The sequence below is a fragment of the Schistocerca nitens genome, chromosome 8 (assembly GCF_023898315.1).
Source record: "Schistocerca nitens isolate TAMUIC-IGC-003100 chromosome 8, iqSchNite1.1, whole genome shotgun sequence".
Classification (NCBI taxonomy): Eukaryota; Metazoa; Arthropoda; class Insecta; order Orthoptera; family Acrididae; genus Schistocerca; species Schistocerca nitens.
The window spans coordinates 299,785,289-299,808,509 of NC_064621.1; the positions used below are offsets into that span (position 1 = coordinate 299,785,289).

General features: G+C 45.8%; 1 protein-coding gene across 1 annotated transcript in view; it reads left to right on the forward strand.

The window, feature by feature from the left end:
- The first annotated feature begins 441 nt into the window (after window positions 1–441).
- LOC126198531 (myotubularin-related protein 13) overlaps window positions 442–23,221 on the forward strand; it is a 219,927-nt gene continuing 197,147 nt past the window's right edge. Inside the window, exon 1 of the mRNA XM_049934926.1 lies at window positions 442–895. Coding sequence (XP_049790883.1) covers window positions 841–895 — 55 coding nt within the window. The 5' untranslated portion in view covers window positions 442–840. The remainder of the gene's footprint in view (window positions 896–23,221) is intronic.

Sequence of the window (23,221 nt, forward strand, 5' to 3'; positions counted from 1 at the left end):
TGTGGTCTGAAGAAATAACTGCGGTGTAGTGTGTAGTGTTTAAGTTTGGTGGAAAACGTGGCCGAAATGATGTGGTTTATAACTACACACCAGAAGCAAATAAAGAGTCATCAGAAAGAATGTTAGAAACTAATTTTCACGACGTAAGGCCAATGAGGTGTTAATTCTGTGTCCCGAGGTTTGTAGGAAACAGAATTGTACCAGGTGTGTGGCTTTCATATGCAACCTCATGTTTGATATTGGAAAATCTGTAAACTATCGTTACAAACTGAATTCTAGAAGCATGTATGCCAAAGAGCGATGAACATCAGTTTGCGTCGACATGAGCGAGACTTTTATTTTTAAGTGTGACGGCTATCGTGGTGGAATGCAAGGACTTGTATCGATTGAAAATGGTGTATATCGATATATAAACAGATCGAATGTCAACATTGTATTTAGGTATAATGAATTCTTGTAGGCATTTACATAAAGAAATTTTGCATAATGTGTATAAAAATGTATGCAGAGAGGGCGTAGGCTTCAGGAAAGTTGATTACTTTCTTGCGAGTAGTCGATGCGTCGATGTGTTTCGCTTTTTTTGTGACTGTAGAATGGTGCCGTCAGTAGTAGAAGAAACAAGAGTGTTGTATCAACATTTAAAGTAAATAAGTAGTTATACAAGCGTTGGATCAGACTTTTAAACCTGCGCTATCAATCTGATTCTGATTAGGAATGCTGTGGTGTTTGCTGTTAGACGGAGGTATTGGTTACCTGTTTGGTTGGCTAGGAAAATGGCAGCCGTATGTGTATAAATGAAGTGGAGTCGATGAGACGGGACTACGGATATTGTTTCTTGCGATGTCCCGGCTGGCTGATTATTTCGTAATAGTTGGATACGATCACGAAAAAGAAAGTAAGTACCAGTTGTCATTCTTATATATTTTTTCCACAGCTGTCACTGACAACTGATGCTGTCAGACTTATTTTAAGGTTGATGACCGTAATTAAAAGCTACTAAAGATTTTTATCTTGATACTGCCCAGCACTGGCTCTTGTGCAATTTATTATTGAGGTTAATATGTGACAGCCGTCATGCTTCTGGTGCAGTAACGAAACTCAATAAGCGACGGACTGTCAGAAAATCTCGCAGAAGCGATATATAGCAGTAGCGACATAACGCCCTAGCACAATTTTTTTTTTTACAATCTTTAATTGTATTTTATCGCAAGTAAGAGAAAATTAGGTTACCTAAGGTTTTTTGGAGGAGAATGGACGTTTTCATTCATATGGTGCTACTAGAACCGACTTTGTGTTGAGTGGGAGGAGTTTGTAGCCTGCTACTTAAGTGCTTACAGCATTCGTTGTACTTCGGATTCGTTGTCGGCTGTCAACTTTTGTGGTTAACGTGACATAAACAAATCATTGTAATTGCCAGTCTTCGCCCCAAGAATTCCGAATATGAACATAGCCGAGGTGCACACTGTTGTGTTGTAATGAAAACGCATCTGTTACCTCTTTAATGATATTAAATATTGCTTAACATCATTTTTATCTCCACTAAACCAATATTTCTATTCTGTCTTTCTTATTGGAGTTATTAAAGTAATTACTATCTTACTGAAACATTCTTAGATGTGGGGACTTAGTTTAGTGTTTACCCGTATGAGAAAGGTTAATGAGCCCTTGGGCTATGAACAGAATCTGTATCAGAATCTATTCCTCCATAGGCCTAATTCCAATAAATTGTTTCCCAGTGCTTTGAAATAAAGTATATGATTTGTCTCCTTCTCCAAATGGATTCTAAAACAACAGATATATTCATTGATGTAAAAAATTCTTTGTTGAATGTGTGGTGGGTGTTACTGTACATAGCATTATATGGCCACCCTCTCTCATTCATGTGTTGTATAAAGAAACATCGCTCAGTGAATGCCTTCATATTTCATAATCTGATGTATTTCAGTTGAAACCTTTATGGAATGCCTTGTGGAGGAAATTGGGTAATTTAGGGCTATTTTAAATGTGAAGGTATCATTAAAGTTTTTGTACGTGACTCATTACTTCCTATTGAAAGTCCAACACTTTCCCATTAACTTAATTCAATAGTTAAAAGTGTTGTAAAATTACATGCACCTCTTTTTGCCTTTCTTTCTGTGATCTTATTTTGTGTACAGTTTTCAGTTGGTTAGATACCACTATCTGCATTTTGTGTAGATCATAACTGGGGCCTCTTGTTATGATCTGAGACAAATCAGTTTTACAGTTGTACACTTTTTCAGGAAAACCTGAGTCTGGTGTGTGCGCGATTTTTGTGACTGAATATGTCACTCCTTTCTGGGTCACACTGAGGCTAAGTGATGGATAGTACACATCATTTTTCAATCTTGTATAAATGTATGAATGTTGTTTTTCAAATTGTAATTATAGAGAACCAGTTATTAATTGTCGAGAAAATGTTAATATTTTCCTGGCGAATTGAGTGTTCTAAGACATTTCAGGCTTGCAGCTGGTTACCTCTTAATTACATATAGCGATATTCTGACTGAGTACCTGTCGGTCAAAACATTGTGGATTGTAGTTAATGACAACCAGCTGCAAGCCCAAAATGTCTCTGAACAAGAAGGCATTAGTTACATTTTCAAGTGTCCAAGTTATTGCATTAACCATGATTATACTGAATGGACAAAATAAAACTGAAACATAACTGACCCTTGTAAATGAGCGGGAGAACTGCATAGCACAGAAAGTTGTGAAAACAATGATTTTGATGCACTAGTCCATTGCTGTTACATGCCTGCGCAGACACTCTGTCTGTAGTACTACTTCACTGTGTCATTAAATTTGAGTGAGCGAGAGGAGCAGACATATTTACTGACCATTATGCATCAGAAAATTCCCATCAGTACTTCGAAGAGCTGTTGTATAGTTTGATATCTCTCCACATCATATCACAATTCTTTCACAAAACTGTTTAACAAATCCCAGAAGATGAATGAATGTATTGATATTTTCAGCAAGACAAAGCAGCTGCAGTAGCACACACTATTTTGACAAACTTGTCAGAAGTACATGAGGTTTTCAGTGAGGAGAAGACAATGAGCAGAGGCAGTACAATCTTATGGCTGCCTCGATCACCAGATCTCTCTCCCTCTGTGATTTTTTTTTTCCTGTGGGGCCAGTTGAAGGTCCGGGTATGTTCATACACTCCTCTCACAGTGGAAGAGCTAAAGCATAACATGAGAAACGCTATTGTCTCTCAGACAGAACAGGAAAGCAAATCTCACAGTGTGGTAAATTGATCACAGCCCTGCATCAACACCTAAGGTGCTAGTTCCAGCATTTTCTATTCTGATGTTCCTTATCAGGGGTCAGTTCCACATGTGTCTCATTTTATGAATTTTCTCTTCCGGTTGAATTTTGTCCACCATGTAATGCTTGGGTGATCAGCAAGGAGAACTATTCCTGCTTCATAGATCTTTGAGGAAAGATGATCTGCAGGCAACAAGGGCAGAACTAGTATAGATCCCTGTGGGATGTCTGTAGGGGCCATTCTGTTTTATTGTGTACACTTCCCGAGTTTCTTAATGTAATGCTGCGTCCTTGTGTTTAGATAAGATGAAAACAAGCTGCCAGAAAGTTCTCTGATACTATAATCTTTTCTACTTCCCTAGGAGAACACTCCAAACTGCATTATTAAATACCAGTTGCCAATATTTTGTCACTTTAATTTTGTATAATGTGATTCTTGAACTGAGAAATGTTATGATCTGATCTGTGTATGATCTGATCTGTGTAGAGCCTGTTTTGAGGTAAAAATTGACATTAAGTGAGCCTAACTTATTCTGACAGAGATTTGTTGTGGTTCTTGCAGACGTAATCGTTTCCAGAAATTTTGAGGAGTTAGTAACCTTGAAAGGTGATTATCTGTCTTACTACGTTTCTTATAAAGGTGTCTGACAGAAGCATTTTTAATTTGTCTGGTAATATTCCCTTTGATAGTGTTATGGTGTCTGAATACTACATTGAATAGGCCCTATATGTGAAAAGCAATTCTTTAATATTTTACTTGAGATATTATTAGTGCCATGAAAATTTTTAAGTTTGAGGGAGATAATTATATTCTTAAATTCTTTGACAGATTATGGGGAAATAGTGATTTGCCTCTGTGTGTGTTGCATTGGTTCTTGCATGTATTCTGTTGCTTTATTGGGGTCGACTGAAGCGTCCGATCCCACCTGTTGGCTTTGATCCGTGACGTAAGGCTGTTGTGGTGTGTGACGTCATGACAGCATGAAGTTTGGTTTGCAAGTGTGGCGTGTTTGTAGGTGTCGTTGTGTTGCTGTTCGTGGTGCCCTCTGGTGATGTATGGTGTATTTGGTTCAGTTTGGTGTTACTGCTTGTTCTGGGTGGTTCTGGTTTTGGCTGTGTGTGGAGAGGAATTGTTTTCAGTGAGTTAATGATTTAGTGTTTGTCGTGTGAAAGTTATTGTAGTGCTGTTCACTGTAGGTCATATGTTAATTTGAGTAAATTAATTTGATGCTCTTGTTAGGTATGAATATGATTGATAAAATTAACAGCGTGCATTTGCATCCTGAGATGGGGGCAAGTCCGATGGAGTATTTCTGCAGCTGTTTTACTTGTTGGTGGAGGTTGTGAAGTGTACTGTTTGTTGTCACAACATGAAATTGGCAAAAGTTCCGGCGTCTCGGACCAGGGACGATTATATATGGTGATGCCGTAGGTATAACCTATAGTGCTCCATACGTCACATTTCTTGGTTCAACCAGTTTAGGTTGGGCATGTGCGAGATTGTGTTGCTGACGTACTACTTTTGTTATAAATCCTCTCACAGTTTTTATGCGCATGAGACTGGTGTGAGTGAGAGGAGTGTGCTTGACTGGTTTTCGTTTTGTCGTGAAGTGTGTTCGGAGTATATTTAGTACAGGGGTAAGTTGGGTGGGCCTGGGGTTGTGGTGGAGGTGGACGAGTTGCAGTTTGGGAAAAGGAAGTATGGGAGGGGTAAGTCTGTGGTTGGTGTCTGGGTGGGGGGGGGGGGCTGTTGTATCGGGGGTGGGTGTTTGAAATGTGATTTTAGGTTTGTGGAGGGGTGGACTAAGAGGGAATTAGTGGGGTTAATTGAGGGGTTTATAGAACCGATTTCTACTGTAGTTTCTGATGATTTTTCTTCTTATAGGGGGTTGTGTGAGAGGGGGTACAATCATTTAGTAGTGAACCATAGTTCAGGGTTCAAAAATTATGAGACGGGGGCTTCTATGAATACCATAGAGGGGATGTGGGGGGGCTGTTAAGTCAGTTCTTGGTAACGAGCCACCCCCACAATGTGGCTGTGGAGCCAGACTGATGGTATTCCATATATTGGTGGAATGTCCCCTTCTTTTGGCCCTTTGTACTAATTATAGCTTTCCAAATTCCATATCTTTCATATTAGCAGACGATTCACAGATGCTTGAACTGGTCCTTCGTTTACTTCGTGAAAGTGGTTTTTGTTTTCAGATATAAGGTTTTGCCTTACTCCTGAAGCAGGGGCAGGGTGGTTGTGGTTGGAGCCTCTCTTCATGTTTTCTAGGTTTGTGACCCATGACCACTCCCCTATGCAAAGACCACTCTTTTATCCCTCTGTTTTTCCAGTTTTTAGGTTTGGTCTCTACCCTTTTATGCCTTCTGCTGTGTGTGTTTTAATGTCCTCATTTTATAGTTAGACCCCTCTGACTGGATCCGTCCACTTTTAGTGTAACCTCTCTTTTCCCATAAACCCCCTCAATCAATCTGTAAACATGGGAACCCCCCTGTGGGTCTGGGGGTAAGAATAGGTCCATGGTATTCCTGCCTGTCTTAAGAGGCGATGGAAAGGAATCCCGCACGTTTCGGCCCTTGTGATGGTCCCCTGCAGGGTTTGACCTCCATTTTTCAAAATTTTCCCAAAGAGTGAGCCAATTGGGGAAGGGCGCCTTATATGGTGCATTGTGTCCATCATGCATTGAGATCTTTAGCCCACTTTCTCATCGTTGCATTGCAGTCCCGCCCATTCTCCATCTCTTGGGTGAGGGCACTTTCCTGGGTGCGTTTTCCACCATGCACTATCCAGTGTCACTTCCTGTGTCGACAATGACCATGCACTTCTTTATACCTCGTATTCAACATGGTAACCAGTCCGTTGTTGTGGGACCACCATGTACCCTATTGGTTGTAGCCCCCTGACATCACGGGTATTGCTCTGCTGATGCCTGCACCGTTAACTCCCCACGTGTGCCAAGGAGTAGATGCCCATCCTCCTGTGGCATCGGGTCTCCTGGCAATGGCCATCCTGCCAGGTGGCCTTTGCTGCGGCTGGGTGGCATCTGTGGGGAGGGCCCCTGATTGGAGTGGGTGGAATCAGGGTGGATGACATGCCACGAAGCGTAATATGTCATCTCGTGCTGGCGGTCTGCCACCAGCAGTCTCTAAGTCTAACTTTAATGCTAAAATATATGACCCTAAGTTGTTCCCCAGGTCCCTGACCACACCATGGGAGGAATGCCGGGCTAAGGATGGCAGTGAAGCTTATTCACCCCGGTACCTCGTACGTGTGAGAGTTGATGGGGAATCTTTCATGTCCATGAAGCCTCAGTTTTTTGTGGAGCATTTGGAGGACAAGTTTGGGGAGGTGGAGGGCTTGTCCAAAATGCATTCTTGGTCAGTTTTGATAAAAGCAGCATTCACTGCCCAGTCATAGGCGTTGCTTGCAGATTCTGGCCTCTGCTGAGGGCCTAGATCTCACTGGACCCTCAGATACAATGGATATAGACTGCTAAGGCAAAAAGTCAGTGGCAGCAGGTGACCCTGAGGTGTAAACTGCCTCATTGAATGTTCCATGCCTTCCCAGTCTCATGCTGATGACATCCTCCAGTGGAATTGCAGCATTTTTTCCACCATCTGGCTGAGCTACGGCAACTGTTAAGCTTTACACCTGCTTTCTGCATTGCCTTCCAGGAAACTTGGTTCCCGGCAATGCGAACCCCCTGCCGTCTGCGGCTGTAAGGGACATTACAGGAACTGTAGTGACTGTAATCGAGTGTCAGGTGGAGTTTGCGTTTGTCCTAAACTCAGTCTGTAGTGAACCTGTGCCCCTTCAAACCCCTCTTGAAGCTGTGGCTATCAGAATATGGACGACACAGGAAATAAAACTGTCTGCAATGTATATCTTCCTCCAGATGGTGCAGTAGCCCTGAATGTGTTAGCTGCACTAATTGATCAACTCCCTAAACCTTCCCTACTTTTGGGAGTTTTTAATGCCCATAACCCCGTATGGGGTGACACTGTGCTTACTGGCCGAGGCAAAAATGTCGAAACTTTACTGCCTCAGTTCGACCTCTGCCTTCTAAATACTGGGGCCGCCACACATTCATTGTGGCTTGAGGTAGTTACTCGGCCATTGATTTATCAATTTGCAGCCTAGGACTTCTCCCATCTATCCACTGGAGAGCACATGTGACGACCTGTGTGGTAGTAACCACTTCCCCATCTTCCTGTCACTGCCCCAGCGTCAGACCCATGGACGCCTGCCCAGATGAGCTTTAAACAAGGACTGGGAAACTTTCACCTCTCATGTCACCGTTGACTCTGCCCCACATGGCAACATCGATATGATGGTTGAGTAGATGACTACTACAATCATTTCTGCAGCAGAAAACATGATCCCTCGCTCTTTAGGGTGTCCCCGGCAAAAGACAGTCCCTTGGTGGTTGCCGGAAGTTGCTGAGGCAATTACAGAGCGTTGGCGAGCTCTACAGTCACATAAGCGACACCCTTCCCTAGAACTTCTGATGGCCTTTAAGCGGCTCCGTGCCCATGTACGCCAGCTTATAAAGCGACGGAAACAGGAGTGTTGGGAGAGGTAAGTGTCGACCATTGGGTGCCGTACATCACCTTCCTAAGTCTGGTCGAAGATCAGAGGTCTTTTTGGGTACCCGACCCCAACAGGTGTCCTTGGTGCTACCGTCAGTGGCGTGCTATGTATTGACGCAAACACGATTGCCGAGCACTGAGCACTATGCTTGAGCCTCTACATCGGAGAACCACCCCCCCCCCCCCCCCCCCAGCCTTTAGCACCCACAAACGGCGGATGGAAATGAAAGTCCTCTCGTTCACTACACGGGACAATGAACCCTATAATGCCCCCTTTATGGAGTGGGAGCTCCTCAGCGCACTTCCACATTTCCTCGACACAGCTCCGGATTGGATCCACAGTCAGATGATTAAACATCTCTCGTCTGACTGCTAGCGACATCTCGTCATCTTCAACCAGGTCCGGTGCGATGGCGTCTTTCCGTCGCAATGACGGGAGAGCACCATCGTTTTGGTGCTCAAACACGGCTAAAACCCGCTTGATGTGGGTAGCTACTGGCCCATCAGCCACACTAACGTTGTTTGTAAGCTGCTTGAACGTAACATATGGTGCGTCGGCGGTTGGGCTGGATCCTGGAGTCACGTGGCCTACTGGCTCCATGTCATGGCGGCTGGAGTCACATGGCGGCTTCTGCCAGGTCCACTCTACCACTGACAATTTTGTGTCCCTTAAGTCTGCCATCTGAAAAGCTTTTTCCAAATGCCAACACCTTGTTGCCATCATTTTTGATATGTGCAAAGCGTATGACACCACCTGGCGACATCATGTCCTTGCCACATTATATGGGTGGGGTCTCCGAGGCCCGCTCCAGATTTTTATCTAGAATTTCCTGTCGCTCCATACTTTCCATGACCAAGTTGGTGCCTCCCATATTTCCCGCCATATCCAGGAGAATGGGGTCCCGCAAGGCTCTATATTGAGTGTTTCACTAATTTTAGTGGCCATTAACAGTCTAGCAGCAGCTGTAGGGCTGTCCGTCTTACCCTCTCTGTATGCAGATGACTTCTGCATTTCATACTGCTCCACCAGCACTGGTGTTGCTGAGCGGTGCCTACTGGGAGCCATCCACAAGGTGCAGTCATGTGCTCTTGCCCACGGCTTCCAGTTTTTGGCAGCAAAGTCGTGTGTCACGCACTTCTGTCGGCGCCGTACCGTTCATTCGGAACCAGAACTTTACCTTCATGATGATACACTCACTGATAGTGGAGAAATATCGATTCTTAGGACTGGTTTTCGACACCTGATTGACTTGGCTACCTTACCTTCGTTAGCTTAAGCGTAAGTGCTGGCAGCACCTCAATGCCCTCCACTGCCTGAGCAGCACCAACTGAGGTGCAGATTGCTCTACGCTGCTGCAACTCTACAGACCCCTTTTTCAATCCCGCCCTGACTATGGCAGTTTCGTTTATGGTTTGGCAGCACCGGTGACACCCTCAGCGTTGCGTTTACTCTACACAGTGCATCACTGTGGCATTCGCCTAGTGATAGGAGCTTTTAGGAAGAGTCAGGCGACCAGCATGCTAGTGGAGGCCAGAGCACCTCCATTGCAAGTTAGGCATGCGCAATTGCTCTCGTGTTACGTTGCACACATTTGTAGTTCTCCTGCGCATCCGAATTACCATCTCCTTTTCCCACAGCGGTTCATCTCCCTCATCGGTGGCCTAGGTCAGGGCTTGCAATTGCAGTTTGTGTGTAGTCCCTTCTCTCTGAACTGGAGTCCTTGCCTTTACCACCTATACTTGAGGTTCATTCATGAACACCTCCATGGTGTACACCTAGGCCACGGCTTCACCTGGACCTTTCACATGGCTCTAAGGACTTAGTTAACCTTGCCGCTCTCTGCTGTCACTTCCTCTTGATTCTTGACATGTTCTAGGGCTCTGAAGTGGTTTACACCGATGGCTCGATGGCTGATGGTCATGTTGGCTTTGCCTACATCCAGAGAGGCCATTTTGAACAACATTCCTTGCCCGATGGCTGCAGTGTTTTCACTGCAGAGCTGGTGGCCACCTCTTGTGCACTTCAGTATATCCGTTCATGCCCTGGGGAATCATTTTTTCTGTGTACTGACTCCTTGACCAGCTTACAAGCTATTGGCCAGTGCTACCCTCTCCATCCTTTGGTAACATCCGTCCAGGAGTCCATCTATGCCCTGGACCAGTTCTGTCGTTCAGTGGTGTGGATCCCAGGACATGTTGCATCTCAGGCAATGAACTTGCCGACAGGCTGGCCAAACAGGCTACGCAGAAACTGCTTCTGGAGATGGTCATCTCTGAACCTGACCTGTGTCCTGATGTATGCTGTAGGGTTTTTGGCTTTGGGAGATGGAATGGCATAACAGTACGCACAACAAACTGTGTGTCATTAAGGAGACTACGAATGTGTGGAAGTCTTTCATGTGGTCCTCTCACAGGGAGTCAGTTGTCCTCTACCGGCTACGCATTGGACATGCTTGGGCGTCCCACGGTTGCCTCCTGCACCGTGAAGTATCGGTGCGGTGCCCGGTTGACAGTGGATCATATTCTGGTGCACTGTCCCACTTTGACTGCCCAGCTTGGAAATCTTGGGTTACCGGACTCGTATCCACTAATTTTATCTGACAACGCCCCTTCGGCTGATTTAGTTTTATGTTTTATTCGTGAGGGTGGGTTTTGTCATTTGATCTAAGTTTTAGTGCATGTCCTTTGTCCCTCTGTGTCCTCCACCCTAGTGCTTCTAGGGATGCTTAATGTGTTGCAGATTGGCTGGCGTCTCCTTTTTTCTCATGGTCAGCCAGCCATGGTAATCTGCCTTGTTGTTTTAATCTCTTCATCCCATTTCTTGTGTTTGTCATTTTCCTGTCCCCTTTTGTCCATTTACATGTTTGTTACCCTTCATTGTTCTTGTTATTTTTTCCTTTCATTCCGTTTTGAGTTGTCAGTCTCGTTTGTTTTATTCTCACACTTGTGGCATTGTTTTATTCGAAAAATGGACTGATGACCTTGTAGTTTGGTCCCTTTCCCCCCTCTTTTAATCCAACCAACCAAACATGGGAACACCTAGGGGTCATCCCCTACAGTGACCCTTGTTCAGTAGTGTGTGCTGAATTGTTTGCTCCAAAATGTACAGGTGCTTCTCTCTTCTCCATGAGCATTGTATCAGGTCTTCAGACCTGCCACAAACTGCTGCCTATCTTTCTATACAGAGCTTTGCTGATTCTGTTTATCAAAGTTGCTTATGCTAGTGGATTCCCCATTCACTAGAATGATTGCCCATTTTGTCTTTGCTCTACTTAAGTACTTTCCTTAAAGTATCACATGCCCATAACACCACCAGGTGGCACTCAATCTCTCAGTGGGTAATGATCATAATTGGACTTATCGTTCACATGAAGTGAAGAAACTTGAAGACAGTATTATGGAAAGGGAGTACAAACTTAAGATAAAATGGGATACTGTGATAATTATTTTACAGAGCATTGAGGAATCTAATTCCAAACAAGGCACCTAGAGTAAACAGCATTCCCTCCGAATTAATAAGATCTTTGGAAGAACAATCCATAAGATTGCCTTGAAGAAAAAGGTAGTAAACCCAATTCCAAAGAAAGGCAGGTGTCAACATGTGTGAATATAACCTAACCATCAGTTCAGTAGTTCATGGTTGGAAGAAATTGGCACAATTTATTTACAGATGAATGGAAAAACTGGTGGAAACTGACATCAGAAGATCAGTTTGGGTTCAGGAGAAATGTAGGAACACCAAGGCTCTACTTACCATAAGACTTGTGCTGGAAGATTGACTGAATAACGGCAAACTTCCATTTGTTGCGTATCAAGATTAAGTTGTGGATAATCTTGATTAGAATACATTCTTCGAAAGTCTTTAGTTACCAGGAATAAAATGCAAGAAGCAAAAGGTTTTCTGCACCTTTCCGGATAACAAATTTAGTTGAGGGAGTTGAAAGTGAAGCGTTATCGTACTCCCAAACAGTGCACAATTCAAATTTTTGTATTTTGCATTGTATATGAGTAGTGAGTATTTGAGTATTTGCAAGTATTACAAAAAGACTTTCACAGTTAAAACTTTTGCCATTGGCCTTTATCAGCAACACACACACACACACACACACACACGACTGCAGTCTCAGGCAACTGAAACCACACTGTGAGCAGCAGCACAGTGTCGTTTGAGTTGCCTGAGAGTGCAGTCGTGTGTGTGTGTGTGTGTGTGTGTGTGTGTGTGTGTGTGTGTGTGTGTGCGCGCGAGTCACAAATAGGCACAACAAAAAGTCTTTTGCTATTAAAGCTTTCGGTCATTGGCCTTCGTCGCAACAGTACGCGCGCGCGCGTGCGTGCACGTACATGTATCTGTTGCGACGAAGGCCAATGACCGAAAGCTTTAATAGCGAAAGGCTTTTTGTTGTGCCTATTTGTGACTCAGCATCTCTGCTGTATGGTGAGTAGCAACTTTCCTTCGCATAATATTGTTACATTCCATCCTGGATTAGCCATTGTTTAATATTTGCAAGTAATTAGATGAAGTCTTTCAGAACAAGAAAATTTCATATAGGTAAATATTTTTACTTTACGTGCTCATGTGGAGGCGTCAATTATTGATAAGCAATCTAACACATTGTATTCATTTCTGCAGAAAGTATGTGGACTATCTCTTGGAGTTGTGTTGCACTCTTATGACTTAATAAACGACTTTTAACAACCAGTACTCTCATTTATAGGGCATGTAATTATTCCAAATAGTGTTGGATGAGGAATGACTGTGAAATGAATAAACGTGAATGTAATTATAAGATTAATAATGAAAGCAGCTACTATATATTGAACAATACACTAAATGCTGTATGCCCTATTGATTAATAATGAGATCTATCATACAGTAGTAGAAGAAAGAGGAAGGCAGTTGTTGAGAAGGGAATGAGACAAGGTTGCAGCACGTCCATCAAACTATTTAATCTGTGTGTAGTGTAAGTAGTAAAAGAAAGCAAGGAGATATTTGGGAACAGAATTGTAGTTCAGGGAGAAGTAGAAACTTCTTTAACATTTGTGGTGGTTTTGTCAGAGATGGGAAAGAACTTGGAAGATCAATTGATGGAATGGATAATGTCTTAGAAAATAGGTTGCAAGAAGAATATTGAGAAAGAAAATAGGTTGCAAGATGAATATTGAGAAAAATTAAAACTATAGTAATGGAATGTAGGCAAATTAAATCAGTTGATGCTGGGGGAATTAGATTAAAAATAGTACACTAAAAGCAATTGCTAAGTTTCACTATTGGGGCAGCAAAATAACTCTCAAGGGCTGAAGTAATAAGAATGTAAAATAAAGACTGGCAGTAGCAAATAAAGCATTTCTGGCAAAGAGGAAATTGTCAATATGGAATATAAATTTGAATGATACAAAGCCTTTTCTAAAAGTATTTGACTTGAATGGAATCTTATAAGGAAGTGAAATTTTGATGATAAGCAGTAGAGATAAGAAGAGAGTAGACCTTCTGAAGTGTGCTGCACCAGAAGATTGCTGAAGACTAGATGTTTAGGTAAGATCATTTATGAAGATATACTGAATCAAGCTGGGCTGAAAAATGTCGCAAGGAACAAGTTTTTGATATTTTTGGTAACGATGTTAAATGACGGCTTGTGTGTGTATAGTGGTATAGATTTGAAAATGTAACTTAGTGACACAAATTACAGAAACCTTTGACAACGAAGTAAAATCTTGCACCTCACAACATTTACCTGAATTGCTGGCCATATTTAGGACCCACTGGCAATTGGCATGTGAAACTCTGCCATATCCATTCCCGTATTCCAGATGTTACTACTGACTAGTATATAAATTATGTGCATTAGGTTGCCCCACTTTTAATCCAGGTATTAGGAAATACTGTTCTAAGATGTTTGTAAAAACCTTCATTGTAGTGTAGAGATACTCCTTTATCCTGTGTCCACATTTCTTCAGCGGTGACGCAGTTGAACTGTTTTAGTATATGCACAGGTGTGACAATACCGCTACACTACACTGCCAATGTGGATATTTCATGCGCCGAGTGGCGTGATAATAACCACAGTACAGAACCCCATGAGAAGAGACAAAAACTCACCATGTGAGTCAATCTGTGGAAAGCAGAAAGTCCAAAACCTTGTAGTGATGTGTGTGGGGGTACATTCAGCACATGGCTGGCTGAAGATGTCTATAGACTGAACACTCAGCAACAACTCTCAGTACGACGCAGAAGGTAGAGTCGTGGTAGTTGAACTCGGCATGAGTTCTGACTCGTCTGGCTTACTGTCTCATGCAGGTAATGGGTCTGTCCATACTATGCATTGCCGATAATGTAATGGTGATGAAGGACACAGAACCAACAATACTTGCAGCCAGTGAAATGGTCTTGGCAACTGCCGACGGGGTGTGCCCATGCTGTGTGTGTTGGAACGAGCCCATGTTGATGAAAGTGAAAAGTTAAGGGGGCTGCAGCCTCAATTCACTTGTGTTTGCTAGTTTAGAAGTGAGACCTGCAAATATTCTACCACAACCATATGGTTGATTGTTTGGGATTTCTCTCTCTGTTTGTGCTGTTGAAATGTTACTTGTGCTTTTGATGTTTCTTGCTTATATATGGTTTTGATTGTTTTAGTTCTTTGGACGTTAGAACACTTGCTGTTGGCAACGTGATACAGCCTGGACAAAGTGCAAAACCTGTCCAGGACGTCTATATTGCTTTCCTCAGGTAGTGTCTCCATAATGAGGTTGCAAAATTTTGATCGACGTATGTGTGTGAAAGACCTTTTTTTCGATTACGAAACTAAATAAGTCACAATTATGTGGCAACTTGAGTGTGAAACTGTGAGATTTTCTGCTCTGTCTGCATGCTGCCAGTTTGTACCAAATAAAAATTTTATGTCTTCAGTGCATCAAAAATAATTACATACTGAAAACTTGTTTTGTTTGTGGTCTGTGTTGTAGAGAAATATGGAATATAAAAGAGTCGTGTAGTGTGACTGCATTGCCATTTAAATGTGGCACATTCACTGATTTCCCCCTCTTCCATCTCCTCACGTTCAGACGACATGGCGTGGCAGTGGGGGGGGGGGGGGGAAACATGCTAGTCAGGCTGAGCACTTTGGCATTCGGACCCAGGCACAGCCCGCAAGCTGAAATCTTGGCTGCTCCTGGTCTAGATATTGTAAGGTTAATTGTACTCAGTGTGGCTTATGTTATACGGATCCATTATCTATGACGTGATGATTCGATTAGCCCCAGACACGTTGCTTTAAGTGAAGGCTAAATTAGAATCGTCTGATCCGCCTCTAGCTGATGTGGCCCAATTAGCATGGTTGCATGAGCTGTCTATGCCGGCCCAGGAAGTCTTTTTTGCGATGAATGGGACATGTGGAAATAGATCGTAGTTCTTCCCACAGTACATTGTCAGATGACACAACAGGGTCTCATTTACTAGGGACAGATATGCCCAGGTCAACCTTAGTTGTCAAAAAATGTTCTCACCGCAACTCCGTTTAGCAACTTTGGTAGATAGTAGGAATAAGCTTTCCCCATCATTGGACCAGCATTCTACAAAAGGTACAGTAGTCATCGAAAGTCCTGGTCCAGTACAGCAGACAATAACGGCCATCCGTCCTTTACATTCAGAAGATCCCGTAGATTAGAAGGCTTGCTCCGATTGTCACACCCAATATAAGTGTCAGAAATGTCTGCATTTAAATAGTTTGTTTCAAGTGTAATCAAAGGGGGCACATTGCTGCTGTATGTCCTACACAGCACTCATTTCGCAATACTGACCAGTTACCTATTAATGTGCTTTTTGTGCAAAGCTCATGTATTTGGCAAATGGCTCAAGAGCTTGTGCTGTAATTGTGTTTTGACTTTCAATTTGGTACTGGGGTTGTGGTCCTGTTGATGAATTTGGTTATGTATCATGAGCCATATTTTGAATTGGATGCTTTTGCAGCATTTGATTTCCATATTGTTGATCATGTTAATTTAGTGTCACGAGTTATTTCTTTTCATGACCTTGAGTCACTTTTTCAGTCTCGCAGAAAACAGTTGTCTGAGCCAACATCGCATAAAGCAAGGGATTTTATGACCCACATTGAGCTTAAGCCATTAGCGATCCATAAGTTCCGCTATGCTTCGCTATCCAGTATGAGAGATGTAGTTCAAGCTGAAGTAGACTGACTACGGGAATTAAGAGGTTGTTTCACCTGTAGCATTGAGTCAGTGGGAAACACCAATAGTGGTGGTTGGAAAACTCGGTGGGGCAATTTGGTAGTGTGACGATTTTGAAGCCACATGTAAGTCAATCCAATCCCTTGGTCAGAGGAGTTAGTGGCGAGGTTGGCTGGTGGACACTATTTTTCAAAGATTGATTTGAGAGAGACACGTCTGCAGTTGCCCTCAATGCTGAGTCACAGCAGTTACTTGTTATTAGAACACTATGTGGCCTCTATAAGTTTATTAGATTGCTTTTCGGTGTTGGCCAAGCCCCAGGAATTTCCCAGCATTTTATAGAGAGGAGAATTCGCCATATCCGGAAGGTGCAACATATCTGGATGATTTAATTGTTACAGGGAAGAACATTTGGAAAACTTACAGGCGGCTGGTCTGCATTGTAAGTTTGAAATGTGCACAATGTTTGCACGCAACGTCAAGTGTTTAGAACATCTTTTAATAAAGAGGGCATTAAACCACTCGATGAGCCCATCGCAGCAATTGATAAGTTTCCCATCCCTTGAAAATTGAAGGAGCTGCAATTGTTCCTTGCCAAGGTGATTTATTATGGTAAACTCATACCAAATGCTTCAGCAGTCCCAGACCCTCTAAATCAGCTCCATTATAAATATGTGAATTTTGTTTGGCTAGACTCTTGTCAGCAAGCTTTTTTGTGACTAAAACATTGCTTATGGTCTGCCCCTTGACTTGCTGCAATTGATCCAAAGAAAACCTTAATACTGGCTACTAGCACACAATAGCATGGGATTGCCACCAAACTATTCCACAGAAATGGACAGATGAGAACAACCACTTGCTTATGCATCTAAGACTCCCCCCTGCGGGTTCGGGGGTAAGAATAGGCCCGCGGTATTCCTGCCTGTCGTAAGAGGCGACTAAAAGGAGTCTCAACTGTTTCGGCCTTTAATGTGATGGTCCCCATTGGGGTTTGACCTCCATTTTTCCAAATTCAACAGAAGTACGAGCCTTTTGGGGAAGGACACCTTACGTGGTGCACCATGAGTTCTCTGTGCCCTAAGACCTTGGCACACGTTATCGTCTTGGCGTCGTAACTGCACCCTCCATCCCTCATTTTGGGCATACACACCTGTCAGTTACGCCTGTCAGTTACGCCCTTAGTGCGTCACCATCTGCACCCATGATCACTATGGACTACCAATGGCACCCAAAATCCAGCACGGTAGCCAGCCCGTTGTGGTGGGGTCGTCATGTACCCTCTAGGTTGTAGCCCCCTGACAACACAGGGATCGTACTGCCGATGCCTGCGCTGACACCTCCCCACGTAATCCAAGGAGTAGATGCCCGTCTGTCTGGGGCATCAGGACTCCCGGCAACAGCCATCCTGCCAGGTGGCCTTTGCTGTGGCTGGGTGGTGCCCGTGGGGAGAGCCCCTGGTTGGAGTGGGTGGCATCGGGGTGGATGCCCCGCAATGAAGCGGGTAAAGTCTCAATCCGGTGGTCGCACGACCACCAACGTCTCTAAGCGCGGTAAAGTCGACTTTAACGCTGTGGCATATGACCCCAAATCGTTCCCTTCCCTAGCCACGCCCTGGGAGGGACGCAGGGCTGCGGACAGACAGGAGCCATATTCACCGCGATACCTTGTGTTCAGCAGAACTGATGGGGATTCATTTTTGGGGACGAAGCCTCTGTTCTTTGTGACCCATCTTGAAGATAAGTTCGGGGAAGTGGCATCTCTTTCCAAAATGCGGAGCGGGGCCATTTTGATACAAGCAGCTTCCTCTGCACAGTCAAGGGCGTTACTCGCCTGTGAGAAGCTTGGTGACATACCCGTTACCGTCACTCCCCATAAGTCACTAAATTTGGTCCAGGGGATTATCTTTCATAAAGATCTTCTGCTACAGTCTGATGACGAGCTACGGGAGAACTTGGCACGACGAGGTGTACACTTCGTTTGTCGTGTCTTTAGGGGACCCAAGGATAATAGGATCGCTACCGGTGCTTTCATCCTGGCCTTTGAGGGCGACTGCTTGCCTGAGAAGGTCAAGGTCATGATCTACCGGTGCGATGTCAAGCCCTATGTCCCGCCCCCTATGCGATGCTTCCAGTGCTGGAAATTCGGGCACATGTCCTCCAGATGCACTGCCAGCCCCATGTGTCGAGATTGTGGACGACTTTCTCATCCCAATGCTCCGTGTGCTCCGCCTCCCACCTGCGTTAACTGTGGGGAGCATCATTCTCCCTGCTCGCCAGACTGTGCAGTCTACCAACGAGAGCGGAAGATACAAGAAATTAAGACCCTGGACCGTTTAACTTACCAAGAGGCGAGGAAGAAATTAGAACGGCTCAACCCCACACCTATGTTGAGGAGTTATGCTGCTGTAACACTGCCGCCACCAGTTCCTGCAAAGATTCCTCTCACAGTTGGCCCACCGAACAGTCACGTTACGCCTGCCCACCACAGGTGGGGGCCACTCTCTCTTCCACTGCTCCTAAAACACCCAGTTTGGGAGCAGTGTGCCCCGAACAACTGGGGACGTCAGTCCCCACCTCTCAGCCGGAGGGGCGACGGCCCTCTCCGGCTGCTCAGCCGGAGGGGCGACGGCCTCCTCTGGCCTCACTTGTTCGGAAGGGATCCCTTGGGGGAGTCCCTTCCAAGGACTTCCCCAGTGTCTCAAAAGACACTAGCCAGTGGCTGAAGAAGCCACCAGCTGCTGGTCGAAGGGCTTCACGCTCTTTGTCTGCTCCTGATAATGCATCAGGAAAGCCCTCCCAGCATGTAAACCCTCCTCCAAAAGACAAGAGAGAGAAGAGGAAGCTCTCTAAGAAGCCTAAGGACCCACTGGTTCCCGCGCCACCGCTTCCTGTCAGCTCAGCCTCTGAGGATGAGGTCGAGCTCTTTGCGTCCCCTGATGACCTAGATCTCGCCGTCTCCTCAGAAATGATGGACGTAGCGACGTCCGTCTCTCAGTCGATGGCAGCATGTGACCCTGCGAAGTAACTTGATTTTTCAGTGCCTGCATGCCCCTACTGGACATGCTTTGTACAATCCTCCAGTGGAATTGTGGCGGTTATTTTAGCCATCTACCTGAGTTACGTCAGCTTCTAAGCATGACACCTGCTTTCTGCATTGCCCTCCAGGAAACCTGGTTCCCGGCAATGCGGACCCCTGTCCTTCGTGGATACAGGGGTTATTACTGCAACCGTAGCACTTACAATTGTGTGTCAGGTGGAGCCTGCGTGTATGTCCTTACCTCTGTATATAGTGCTCCTGTGCCCCTTCAAACATCATTGGAAGCTGTGGCTGTCCGCGTAAGGACTACCCAGGACATAACCGTCTGCAGTGTCTATCTCCCTCCAGGTGGTACAGTCTCCCTGACCGAATTGGCTGCACTTGTCACCCAACTTCCCACGCCTTTTCTTCTCCTGGGGGATTTTAACGCCCACAATCCCCTGTGGGGTGGCATGAAGATTACTGGCCGAGGCAGAGATGTCGAGAATCTCATCTCCCAACTCGACCTCTGCCTCTTAAACACTGACGCCGCCACACATTTCAGTGTGGCGCATGGCACGTTCTCGGCCATAGATCTGTCGTTTTGCAGCCCAGGGCTTGTACCATCGGTCCACTGGAGAGTCCATGATGACTTGTGTGGTAGTGACCATTTTCCAATCTTCCTTTCACTACCCCAGCGTCGCTCCCATGAACGCTTGCCTAGATGGGCATTTAGCAAGGCAAACTGGGAAATGTTCTCCTCTGCTGCCACTGTTGACTCTCCCCCCCACGGTACCATTGATGTGGCAGGTTGAGACACTGACTGCAGCGATTGCTTCTGCTGCGGAACGTACCATTCCTCGTTCGTTAGGGTGCCCCCGGCGAAAGTCAGTGCCTTGGTGGTCTCCAGAGGTCGCTGAAGCCATTAAAGAACGTCGGTGGGCTCTTCAGCGACATAAGCGGCACCCGTCTTTGGAGAACCTCATTTTTTTCAAATGTCTCCGTGCTCAGGCACGGCGGCTCATCAAAAGGCGGAAACAGGAGTGCTGGGAGAGGTACGTTTCCACTATTGGCTCCCGTACTTCACCCTCCCAGGTGTGGATGAAGATTCGGCGCATCTTTGGATTGCAGCACTCTACAGGTGTCGCAGGGCTTACCCTCAATGGGACGGTATCCACCGATGCCGATGCAATCACCGAGCATTTCGCACAGCACTATGTTCGGGCCTCTGCGTCGGGGAATTACCCACCTGCGTTTCGCGTGCTCAAACGCCGGGAGGAAGGCAAACGGCTTTCTGCCACCCTGAGGCGCCCCATTTAATTTGTGGGAACTCCAGAGCGCCCTGGCACAGTGCCCTGATACAGCCTCTGGGCCAGATGGCATCCACAATCAGATGCTCAAACACCTGTCCCCGGACTGTCAGCAGTGTGTTCTTGCCATCTTCAACCGCATATGGGGCGATGGTGTCTTTCCGTCGCAGTGGCGGGAGAGTACCGTCATTCCGGTGCTGAAGCCTGGTAAGGACCCGCTTAATGTGGGTAGCTATCGGCCCATCAGCTTGACAAATACTCTGTGCAAGCTATTGGAACGCATGGTGAGTAGACGGCTGTGTTGGCTGCTCGAGTCTCGGGGTCTTCTGGCTCCGTGCCAGAGCGGCTTCCGTCAGGGCCGTTCCACCGCCGATACTTTGGTCTTTCTTGAGTCTGCAATCCGCACTGCTTTTTCCAGGCACCAACACCTCGTCTCCGTCTTTTTCGATCTCTCCAGAGCATATGACACAACGTGGCGGCACCATATTCTCGCCACGTTGCACGGGTGGGGTCTCTGGGGCTCTCTCCCCATTTTTATTCAGAATTTTTTAATCTATTCGGACATTCCACGTTTTAATTGGCACATCCCATAGTTCACTTCATATCCAGGAGAACGGCGTTCCATAGGGCTCCGTATTGAGCATGCCCCTTTTCCTTGTGGCCATTAATGCCCTTGCAGCAGCAGTAGGGTCGTCTGTCTCACCCACGTTATATGCTAACTATTTCTGCATCTTTTTCAGCTCCTCCACCATTAGTGTTACAGAACGTAGGTTGCAGGGAGCCATACGCAAGGCGCAGGCATGGGCCCTAGCCCATGGGTTTCAATTTTCTCCTGCGAAGACTTGTGTTATGCACTTTTGTCGGCGTCGTATTGTCCATCCTCACCCTGAGCTCTATCTTCAGGATGCCATGCTCAGGGTTGTTGACACTTACCGTTTTCTGGGATTGCTGTTCGATGCCCGGCTTACTTGGCTTCCACATATTCGTCAGCTCAAGCGTCAGTGCTGGCGGCATCTGAATGCCCTCCACTGCCTCAGCAACACAACGTGCGGTGCAGATCGTAATACGCTGCTGCAGCTCTACAATGCCCTCGTGCTGTCCCGACTGGATTATGGGAGTGTGGCGTATGGCTCAGCGTCGCCCTCTGCGTTGCAACTGCTGGACCCCATTCACCACTGTGGTGTTAGACAGGCGACAGGAGCATTCCGCACCAGCCCTGTTACTAGCCTCCTTGCTGAGGCTGGGGTTCCTCCACTTCGTATTCGGCGTCAACAACTGTTAGCCAACTATGCTGTCCACGTCCATTGTTCGCCCCGTCACCCTAACTATCGTCTCCTTTTCACTAATGCGGCAGTCCATATCCCACACCAGCGGCCGCGATCGGGCCATACCATTGGGATCCGTGTTTGGTCGCTCCTTAATGAACTCGAGTGTTTGCCTCTTCCATCTACTTTCCAGGTCCGGCCACATACACCACCTTGGTGTATTCGTCGGCCACAGCTTCAGCTGGAACTTTCCCGATGGCCAAAAGATTCAGTTCCTCCTGCAGTCTTGCGCCGCCAATTCCTTGCTCTCCTAGGCGCATACCATGCCTCAGAGGTTATCTATACCGATGGCTCGATCGTTGATGGCCGTGTGGGGTACGCTTTTGCTTATGCGGACTATGTCGACCAGCGCTCCTTGCCGGAAGGCTGCACTGTTTACACCGCAGAACTGACAGCCATTTTTCGTGCCCTTGAGCATATTCGTACCAGCACTGGAGAGTCCTTTGTCATTTGCAGTGACTCGCTCAGTAGTCTGCAGGCTCTTGACCAGTGCTACCCACGCCATCCCATTGTTGGTGCCATGCAGGGGTCCATTCACGCTCTTGAACAGCGTGGTCGTTCGGTGGTGTTCATATGGACCCCGGGACACGTTGGGATTGTGGGAAACGAACTCGCCGACAAGTTAGCCAAAGAGGCTACCCGCAAACTGCCGTTGGAGATCGGCCTCCCGGCAACTGATATCTGAACGGTTTTGCACCGTCGGGTCTTTGGGTTGTGGGGAGACGAATGGCGCACTCTGTCTGCACCCAACAAGCTGCGGCAGGTAAAGGAGACCACGACTGTGTGGGGTTCCTCCATGCGGGCCTCTCGCAGGGATTCTGTTGTTCTGTGTAGGCTCCGCATTGGCCACTCTTGGCTGACGCATGGTCATCTGCTGCGTCAAGAGGACCCCCCTCATTGTCGCTGTGGTGCGAATATGACGGTGGCCCATATATTGTTGGACTGTCCTCTTTTAACCACCCTCAGGCGAACTTTTAATCTTCAGGGTGATTTATCATCTCTTTTTAGGTGACAATGTCTCTATGGCAGATTGTGTTTTAAGTTTTATTCGAGCAAGTGGGTTTTATAGGTCCCTCTAATTTTATTGCGTCACGCTCTTTTGTGCTGTATATTTTACTTAGTTTTGTGTTGTCATCCGACTCCACCCTAAACTTTCAGGCTGGAGGTTTTAACGTGTTGCAGGGTGGCTGGCTCATACTATTGTTTTCGTGATCAGCCAGCCTCAGTCCTCTGCTGTACAGTTTTACTTCCTTCTGCCTTTCTTCTCTGTGTTGTTTTTGTTGCTGTGCTCTGTTTTCCATGTTTCTTTATTATTGACCTTGGGGATTTTCTTCCCCTGGAATTTTTATCTTGTGCTTCGAATGACTAATGGATGGTTTCCCTGTGCTCTGTGTGTTTATGAAACAAGGGACCGATGACCCCTGCCGTTTGGTCCCTTTAATCCTCAAACAAACCAACCAACCAACCATGCATCTAAGACTCTCATTCCAACCTGAAATAATT